We start from the raw sequence: 10,338 nt of genomic DNA, 5'->3' as shown, positions 1-10,338 counted from the left end.
CAAAGATAACTTTATTGCAGCTATCCTGCAGCGTTGATATGTTTTTTATGTGACAGATGAGAGAGCCACATTTTTATTAATTTTCTTTAAGCATCTTAAAAAAATATAAAGTATAAATTAAAGAATAGAAACATTCTTGCTTCCTAAAAAAACAAACAAAAACATCCCAACTAACTTACTTAACTTTTCCCATATTTACAATTGAATTTCTTTCATTTTCAAATTCATGAAAGATGTAATATCATTTAAAGAAAAGCCTTTTTTTCGTGTGTGTTTTTACTTTAAGGACTGAGCATGAAGAATCTGATTTCAGCAGATTGAGAATTAACAGACAGGAGTGAAGCTTTGCAAACACATCTTAGTGTCCTTTACTTAAAGCAGCTCATTCATTCCCTTTAAGCAGACATTTTAAGGTTTGTTGCAGATATAATGTGCTTTTACATTCAGGCTACACCATATATTCCTCCCTGCATGTCGCCAGCTCCTATAATTGACTGGTTGCAAACTCCTCTGCGGTTGCCTGCTGCGGTAGTGCGATACTCCAAGCCAAAAGCACGGTTCATAGCCTTAGTAAAGGTTAACCACACAGTGAAATTAACAAGCTGTGATAATAGAGGGTGTGAATAGGGGGGTTAAAGGGCAGTGGGTACAGGTGGTTATGGGGGATGAAGTCCTTGAATAGAGGTTTAACAAGTCCCACGGAGCCAGAGCTGATCAACCGGGAGGGAAAAAAAAAAAGTTTACATCCCCGCTCCGACCCTCCTGCGAGGTGTCAGGTGAGAGTCGGGTTACGCACGGCGGTTGGCACGCGATGCCTTGTTTGTGTGTGTGACTGTGTGTGTGTGTGTGTGTGTGTGTGTGTGTAGGTGGGTGGCGGGGATGAGTAGGTGTGCGATATTTGAAAAAGGGAATTCTTAACGTCTGGGCCACACAGACATCCATCCCATGCATGTGTGCACACTTGTGGACATGCAGACAGTATGCACACACACACACACACACACATGCCACCCGCCTGCACGCAAAACACACACTTCCCCATCACCAGCCTGCTCGCCCCCCCTCCACCCTCTTCCTCTCACATTACCTCACACCCATAAAATACGACTGAATTACCCAGGAGTCCTTTCACCAACTTGTCTACTCATACTCTTGTTTTTGCAGAGCTTTTTTTCTTTTTGCTGCGCTCCTATAGCACATCACCATTTCTAGCCGTTCACACCTCGGCTCTGCCTGCAGGTTTTCTTATCTTTTTTTTCTCCCTCCCTCTTTCCCTTTTTACTAGGTTGTTTTACACAGTTAAGGACTGTGTATTTTGGCAAAGGCGAGCATTGTAAATGGGAATGTTTGGTAGGAGGCAGGTGGGTCAGGTGTGTGTGTGTGTTCATTCCAGTTGATTGACATTGGCTAGAAGATGGTGGGGGGGCTTACGGGAAAGGGCCTCTGAGAACACACTGCCTCTAGTCTGCACGGGCTCGGCTGCGCTACACATCACGCCGGTGGCTGCTATTCATTGTGCACGTTGCAGTCGGGAGGCTGTATATCAAAGTTATTGTCCACTGTTCTTCATTAACCGCTCTGAATGTACTTCTTGTTACTGAATTGTAAAATAATGATGCATTAAAAAACGGCCACACAAAGAAAAACTGTGTGACGGGTGGCTAATATCTTACCCACAGGGCCCATTGAGAAGTGTGAGGTGCCAATGGATCCTGCGTATCCTGTGTGTGCAGAGAAAGTGGAGGTGAGAAAGCGAGAATGTATGTGGTAGCACAAGCCTCATGGCTCTCTTTATGCACTGTTATGGTTGTATTGAAGTGCTTACCTTGATTTAAAGATTTAAGTTTAATATTCCAAATTCCAAGTATACGAGGAAGTTTGAGCTGAATGTGGAAATACCGTTTGGAAACTTAAGCATAGCATGGACTCGATATTGAAGAGCTGCTGAACTAATGTGCATTATGAATTAGCTTACATAGCCAAAAATGTGCTTCATGTTGTTTTAAACCTTTGATCCTTAAGCTGTTTTGTTCATTTTTTTTGCTCCTGTCACATTTTTACTCACTGTGGGCTCATTTTTCAGTGCAGTATAAAGTCCTGCACCTTTATGGACACAGCACAACCATGGCTAGAAGGAGAGAACAGTCAAAAATGTCTTCTGTGGAAAATGACACAGCAATAATGCCATAAACTTGGGGAAATAAAAGTGATATTTCTTTCATTATTGTTTTACAAAAATTGAAAAAAAAAAAGCTGTAATACCTGTAATATGCACGCCATTGTTCCAAGAGTCCACATATGTCATCAATACTGGAAAAAAAGACTATTTGCATTTTTAATTTCATTCAATATTTGTCCCCTACACTCCCTGCAGTTCAGCTGAGAGGTTCTTGAATTTTTGTCATGTGACTGTTGGGCCACAAACAACTTCTTGGTTGTGCTGCAGAACTTTGTTTTGAACAGAATCTGAGTTGAACAAATGTTTATTTTTAGCCATTTTTTTCCCCAGAAAGTTATTTCGCTAAAATGTCCCCCTTTCAAGCTTATATTTTTTTAGGTTTTCAATAAAACTGCACCTCATTTATGATTACTTCAGGGACTGTCAGAGGGTTAAAAAAAATCCAATGATTCTTTTTGTTTTTTCGGTTTCTGGCTGTGATAAACAATGTAATACTGTCAATTTTAAAAAAAAAAGAGATAATAAGCATTTCGAACCCACCAGTGGATTTTGGGGTTCAGTGAGTTGAGTTGTTTGTCTTGTAGTTCCTGCAGGCCCGTTGGCAATCAGACCCCTGTTATGCGTTTTATGGGGTGGATGGTACCACTTGCTCCATCTTGACTTACCTCAGCCAAATAGAAGACTTCTGTCCCCATCGTCTTGGAAGGAACCACTCTGCGCTGCCGTGGCATCAGAAGCCTGGCTCTGATAGAGAAAAGGTATCTTCTTGACTCGGGTTGTGTCACTGTTTATTACTGTAGAATGATTCAGTTCAAGTTATAATCCTCTGAGATCTCACACTATGATCACACACAGGCTGAGATACGCAAAACTCTGAGGCCGCTGTTTGAGGCGACCAGCAATGACAGCGGTTCGGCAATGAAGTTCATCCGGTCCAGAGTAGAAAGAATGTCTGAGCGGTGGATACAAGCTGGTCTGAGAATGAAGCAGAGCAGCAATCGGACCAGCTCAACCCAGATGAGGGTATTTTACACTCACAACCTGAGTTATTAAATCGTATTTTCTAACACCTTGCATCATAGTATACACAACCTTAAGCAAATCACAACTCTGCTGTGTTTACCTGGTTACATGCTGTTACAAACTCCAGGTGCTGCTTTACCCCGGGGCCCTGGCTGGGAGTGTTGGCCAGCGTTTTGAAGCCATGGTGGAGAGAGGAGGTCCTCTGGGAGAGCTGGTCCAGTGGGCTGACCTCAGTGCCTGTCTGACAATCCTGGGCCACAACCTGACCTTCAGCACCTCACAGCGCCAACTCTCCAGGTTACTACCACCGTCCTGAACCACTAGCTGCTTGATTTATATGTAACAACATTTTAGTAGTTAATTGGTTAATTGGCGTTGAAGTCAATGTATACATACATCTTGGCGAGTCCACTTATTAGAACTTGTCTACCCAGCTGCTCTGACACCTTTAACTGCAGCGGCAGATAGCATCCATGGTGTCCTTTTCTTAAACCTGATGTGTGCTTGCTGTAACTGGTCCAGCTTCATAGGTGCTGCTCCAGGTCGAGGCAGTTGTCCAATCCAAAGGCCCCTCACCTTCGACCTCATCTACACCGACTACCACGGCCTTGCTCATCTCCAGGGAGCCATGGGACTGGCTTTCCAGCATTACCAGTACGACCACAGTTTTCTACATACATAATTGTTCCTAAATGATCTTGAGGAACCATACTTTACTAACTCGGTAATCAAGACATGATTTTGAATTTTGAAAGGATTTGACAAGTTTGACCTCCACCATTATCACATGTAGTTGCAGAGGTCCATCTGTGTTCAGATTTGTATCATGTAAAAAAATGTCCCATGTCTCTTCTTGTGATTGTTTTATGTAGCTTGTGTAACAGTGAGTTTTTTCTTGAGGTGAAGTAGGCAAACTGTGACATTACAGTTTCTTCCACCATGATATTTGTCCAGCACATCCAGACCAGACAAGTAACATGATGATGGCAGCTTTACGTGCAGTAGTTTGTGTCCATGCAGTCACTGCTGAATTGGTAAACTTGTCGTGGATGAGTACATCTATCTATACATGTGATAGAAATTTTGTGACAAATACTTTTAAAATCATTCTAGGTGCCGCTTTAGGATCTTGGACTCATTTGGAACCGAACCAGCCTTCAACTTGGCGAGTTATGCTCATAGCCACGGATATAAAACACTGTGGGGCAGCTGGGGTCTTCAGCCTCTGCAGTACATGACCATGTTCCGTAAGTCTACATGTTTGTCTGTGCATGTTTATGTATTTATGTTTCTGTACATGTGTCTCTTTTACACGAGATACATGTACACACTAACTGGCTACAAAATTAAGACTACCTGCTCAGTATTGTAAGGGTCCCATCAGGGCAGGGGGGAGGGATGTTCTAAAAAGGTTGAGATATAGCAAGATCCATCCATACTCTATACCTATACATTTATTAATCCTCACTAGGGGGCTGGAGTCTGTCCCAGCTGACAGGGTGAAGGCAGAGGACACCCTGGACAGGTCACCAGTCTATCACAGGGCTACACTTAGAGACAGACAACCAAGCACACTCACATTCACACCTAGAGACAATTTAGAATCACCGATTGACCTCAACATGTTGTTGGACATTGTGGGAGGAAGTTGGAGAACCCAGAGAGAACCCACGCTGCACGGGGAGAACATGCAAACTCCACGCAGAAAGATCCCAGGTGTCCTAACTGGGACGCGAACCGGGTATCTTCTAACTGCGAGGCGATGGTGCTAACCACCGAGCCACCTTGCAGCCCATGTAGCAAGATGATCAGAGTAATTCACTTGACCTGTCTGTGGGTTTAATGTTGTGACCGTTTATATTTATCTTTCACACACACCCCTCTTAGCGTCGTCACAGTGAGAGGATTAATAGCTGAGCGTAAATGAACTTGGTGCCCAGACAGAGCTTTCATTCCAACACCTCTCCCTGTCGTCTTCCCCACCCTGCCGGGAGATGGAGACAAGCTGGAAGCACTGGGCCGGGAGCCACTCTTCATCCCTCAGCCTAGAACACTGTTTATTTGTCCTGCTGGGGGGGGGGGTGTGTGTGAGAGAGACGGCTGTTAGTTGAGGATGTGAGAGGGATAAAAAGAAAGAAAGAAAGAAAACAAAACCGAAGAAAGACTCAGGAAGAAGGAACGAAAGGAAAGAAGCTTGAGAAAAGAATGGGCGAGTGTTTATGCTCCTGTTTTGCAAAGCAGCGGAGGAAGATAGTCGACTGAGGGATCGAGCTAAACAGACAAGCAGATGGAGCAGAGCTGCAAACACTGCAGCCAAGAAACTAGAGATACTTCATCAATTCTTAGCTTTTTTTTTCCTCCAACCCCCCAGATGCTGCATGATCACATCAGCGTTTCATTGCATATCGCTGCTAATCTGATAGGTGTCTGTGTGAAGTGGTGAACCTAGACAGGCGTTGGAGACAAGTGGGGCTGAAAAGAAGCCAGCAGGAAATTCTGCGCAGGGTGAATAAGAGGAGATTTGGCAAAAGTCTTTTAAACAAGTACCTTGAGAAGGAGAGGACACAACACACACACACACATACACATGTTACAGAACTCAAATCGATGCTTGAACACACACCTTTGCTGGCACATTCCTACTAAAGTAAATACTCATCTCTCACACCTTCCTCAGGGTGTCAGAGGGCAGCAGGGTGGCAGCTGCCTATCCAAACACCCAACCTTCTCATATATGTAGAGTTCTCATTTCCTTTACAAGATGATTTATACAGCACAGTATGTTTTTCCTCTCTCACAGAATTTTTAATATAAACTGTTATTCATCTGCAGTCTTGGTATGTGTTGTCAGTACTGGTGGCCAAATGTCATTTTGCAATCCTTCAATCGCGTTTTCTGCACTCAGCTTATTTTATTTTATTTTTTTGCGTCATCTTCAGTGGTGCTCATCATCTTTGATCACATTCTGGTTAAAGTAAGCACTGAATTGGGGACACAAGTTAAAAGAGATAGTTTATAATCACTTGGAAACTCAAGGAGAGATGTGGACACACTTACCGCTTTAGTTCTAGCAGTTGTCTGGGTTCTTTCTTTTTTTCTTTTTGAATTTGCTTATAGCTTCTCTATGTTCTGTTGTGTCCAGCTCATACTCCTGATAATTCATTCCTGGGCTTTGTGAGTGAAGAGGCAGTGAGGAAGGAGGTGAGGGAGGACGAGCTCGAGCCAGAGAGCTACGGGAAAGAAAGGATAGCAGTCGTGTACGGAAAACAGGACTACATGTGGCAGGTATGATGGCCAAAACAGGAAGAAGTATGTGTGTAGAAAGACTGCAGGTACAAATACATGTACAAAACAAAACAAAACCAAAAGAAGAGCCAGATACTGCAAGATTTTACATGGTGGTGAAGATTTCTCTAAAAATAATTGTGTTTAAGTGTTCTGTGTGTGTGTGTGTCAGGGTAAATCTGAGTATGTGAAGGTGATCAGCGAGGAACTGGAGACTCACGCTACAGTTTACCAGCCACCGGGACACGCCTCAAATATACCCAGCTTCATCAGAAATCACGGACTGCTGACTCAGGAACACTTCCTACGACTTCTCCGCAGGGCTAAGGTCAGATAAGAGTCGAGCACGGAATAGTGCTGAACTCGAGAAAGCCAGTAAATTATTTAAATAGATCATCATAGCTGCTTATGTTGTTCGTATTTTATTACTAAAAGGTCCGTTATGGAAACTTAAAGACAGATTTTAATTAATTAACAAAGACTGAGATATTTGTTTTAATTTTGCCTAAACTCATGTGGTGTCAGCCCTGTACATCTACCTGCTTCTGTCCTGTCCTCTGTGCTCACATTTACTGCATTTTAATACAGCCAGATTGCCAATAAAGCTGTTTTTATTTACATATTTTTCTGTCTCTGTTGTGAGGCAATGAAACAAGTTTGAAATTGGGATTAAAATGCAGTCCGTTAGGTCTGTGAATTTGATGCTATTTCTATGCAAAAATGATCACTCATAGAGAAAGTTAGAATAAGAATAATGTCCTCATTCACATCTGCATTGGCCACAAGGTCGTCAATGGGTTTTCTTCATGTTTTTAATCCCAGATGCAGAGAGAGTGTTCAGCAACTACATTTAGATCTAAAGCCCCTGAACCAACGGTGATACAGTTATGTTGAAATAAACCATCTTTTCAGTATTTTCAGTGGAAAAAGGTGCAATCTGAGGACATATGCGACTAATTTGCTTAAGATGTGCGCAATAAGGGACCTTTAAGAAAATAGTATGTCTTCCCTCCCTCCATGCAGCTATTTGTGGGTCTTGGGTTCCCCTATGAGGGTCCAGCTCCTATCGAGGCAATAGCTCTGGGCTGCGTCTTCCTTCAGCCACGTTTTGACCCTCCACACTCATCAGACAACAACGACTTCTACAAGGGGAAGCCCACCACGAGACAGGTAGCTAACTCCTCAAAAGTAGTTTATAACATGTATATCAGTTTCTTAAATATATATTTGAATGTGTATTCTGAAGAACTTCAACAACAGTCAGTAACTTTGTATCTTAGATTTCCTCCCAGCACCCTTATGCTGAAGAATTCATCGGTAAACCATACGTGTGGACCGTGAATGTGACCAACAGCACCGACATACGGGAGGCAGTCAGAGCTATTCTGAGCACCGAGGTAGCTTCCACTGAACAAACACAACTACAACTCAACTGTGTAAATGCAGACACACATCTTATTTTCCCCAGGTTCCACTTACAGTAGCGCTGAATACAAGTGTTTGTGTATGTTTTTGCAGGTGAAGTCTTTCACTCCTCAAGAGTTCACTTGTGTGGGAATGTTGGAGCGGGTTCATGGTTACATCACTCACCAGGTACAGAGAAGCAGGGAGAGCCGGCATAATGTTACTGACTGGGAGCTCCCGACTAAATTAGAGTCACGTTTTATGCAAACTGTTATGAAGTGTGTAATGTAAAGTTTCACCTGTGCAACTGTGTGACATTGGCATTTTATGAAAAGTGTTACCCATCTCTGATATTGTAAGGTGAATGCTAATCCTGAACCACACTTCTATTCTAAATTAACTTTGCAATAATTACTTACAGTCTCGTAATTCTTTATTCCAGAGTGTACAGGATGTAGTTAAATTAGGACAAAAGTAACATTTCTGACTCAAGGCATTTACAATCTGCTGCACTGTTTAGATATCAGTGAAACTATCCACTTCCTGCTCTCAACACTGTCAACTTTCCATTTCTTACAAAAAAGAACTTCTGCAGTAAATCTGTGCCTACTTGGCCACCAGAAAGCGCTCTCAGGGTGCACTTGGGTCCACTTGGTCAGTCCTGTGTGAGTGTGTGCCGACGCTCCTCCCTCTTCTGTGAACCAGCTCTCTTTCACCACCTCAACACCCTTGCTGCGTTTAGCAGGTAAGGAGTCAGCATAGATCCACTGCTGACACATTATACACTATACATGTTTACATCTGGAAAGAGGCCAAGAGGAAGGTATGAACAGTTTGAATGCTTATGGTCCTATGTAGCATCTATGGCAGTCAAAGATGCAATATGCACGATGCAAACTTATAAACAGGCTGAGAGTGACCTTCTGCACTGCGTTATAACAGCAAAAGTGCAGTCCAGTGTTAAGCTTGGCCATTTTATAAGTGTGAGGAGGGCAAACAGCTTCAACAGGAGAGACTCACATGTACTAACTTACCTAATTTATTTGCACTTTCATTTCAGCTCGGTGTGAAAGTATCCTCTGCTGTTTTGCAGATCTCCTCTGCTTTCTTTTGTTTGTTCTGCTCTGGTCTGTGTGTGTCTGTTTCCATACCGTACAGTCTATGAGGTGTGTCAGAAAAGTTCCAGGACTGGTGTCACAAAAGATGTATTTCAAATCCAAACTACAAGGTTTCCCCTTCAAGTAATCCCCCTCGAGTGTAACGCACTTTCCCAGCCTTCTCTACCACACCACCATGCACTCCTGGAAGGATTCTTTTGGGATCCTCTGTCTTCACAGCCATCTTCATGTTGTCCACGTCTTCAAAATAGATCCCCTTGATGACCCCCTTGAGCTTGAGGAAGAGGAACAAATCCCACAGAGCCAGGTGGGGTGAGTGGGGAGGTTGCTCCAGCACAGCGATGTTCTTCTCAGCCAGGATCTGTGGGATGCTCAGGGCGTTGTGAGCAGGCACGTTGTCATGGAGAAGCAGCCTCGACTTGTCCTGCCACAACTATCGCTTCTTCTCATGCACTAAACGAAGCAAATGCTGCAGGATCTCTTTGTAGATATGCTAGTTGATCGTCTGAAGGGGAAAACTGGTAGTTTGTAGTTTGGATTTGAAACATATGTTTTGTGACACCAGTCCTGAAACTTTTCTGACACACCTCATATATCCACTACACACCAGTTTGTTTCGGTCTGAGATGCTGGTGCTCTTCATCCAGTGCGTTTGAATGTTAAATAAATACTAAAAGAAGCTCCAGTAAATTGATAGATGCACTGTATAGAAATCAAACTATCCCTGCTTTCCATTTTGCAGGTTGGGACTTGGTTGCTCCAGCACGGTTCAGGAGACCAACCACCTGTTTCCTTCCTACAGCCCTTGGGGTCGTCACTGTGGCCTTCAGCTGGAGCCTCTGCTGTTCAGTTGTGCCGGTTCTGACCTTTCATACCGCAGACTGTGTCCCTGCAGAGCTCACCTGCCTGGACAGGTCGCACTCTGCCCTGACTGCCTCTAAGCAACGCTATGGAAGAACTCAGGAAATTGATGGGAGACAAGAGGAAAAGATGGCACCAAAGAGCTGTCTGCAATGCATAGTGTACAGGTAAAGATTCTCAGCCAAAGGGAGCCAGCTGTCCTGCCAAAGCTAAGGAAAGCTTGTTTGTGGATGTCATAGAGTTGGAGATATTTTATTTATATTTACATACTCAACTGAAAATCATTTCATTCAGCACCCGTAACATTTAATTAGTTATTGCACTGCTAGAACTGTCCTATGCAATTGTTTGGACAATAGCTTGTTTTGTTTTTTTAATGACGTTCATTACTCAGGAAGCAACCGTGATTGATTTCCATTTCAGAAGCACTTGAAATGTTGAAGGCTGATGAATTCAAGGCCAGGCCAA

General features: G+C 43.3%; 1 protein-coding gene across 1 annotated transcript; it reads left to right on the top strand.

Annotated features, from left to right (window-relative positions):
* The first annotated feature begins 1,705 nt into the window (after positions 1 to 1,705).
* LOC103369162 (alpha-1,6-mannosylglycoprotein 6-beta-N-acetylglucosaminyltransferase B-like) lies at positions 1,706 to 9,950 on the top strand. The gene is made up of 13 exons (XM_008297806.1): positions 1,706 to 1,744; positions 2,764 to 2,937; positions 3,035 to 3,202; positions 3,330 to 3,499; positions 3,725 to 3,856; positions 4,316 to 4,449; positions 6,345 to 6,487; positions 6,660 to 6,815; positions 7,511 to 7,657; positions 7,768 to 7,884; positions 8,006 to 8,080; positions 8,476 to 8,636; positions 9,752 to 9,950. The coding sequence occupies exons 1-13, from the start codon at positions 1,706 to 1,708 to the stop codon at positions 9,948 to 9,950; spliced, it is 1,815 nt and encodes a 604-aa protein (XP_008296028.1).
* The last annotated feature ends 388 nt before the right edge of the window (positions 9,951 to 10,338 follow it).

This window comes from Stegastes partitus, unplaced genomic scaffold (genome assembly GCF_000690725.1).
Source record: "Stegastes partitus isolate 25-593 unplaced genomic scaffold, Stegastes_partitus-1.0.2 Scaffold1250, whole genome shotgun sequence".
Taxonomy (NCBI): Eukaryota; Metazoa; Chordata; class Actinopteri; family Pomacentridae; genus Stegastes; species Stegastes partitus.
The sequence above is the reverse complement of the archived record's forward strand: the minus strand, read 5'-3'. Positions and strand labels throughout refer to the sequence as shown.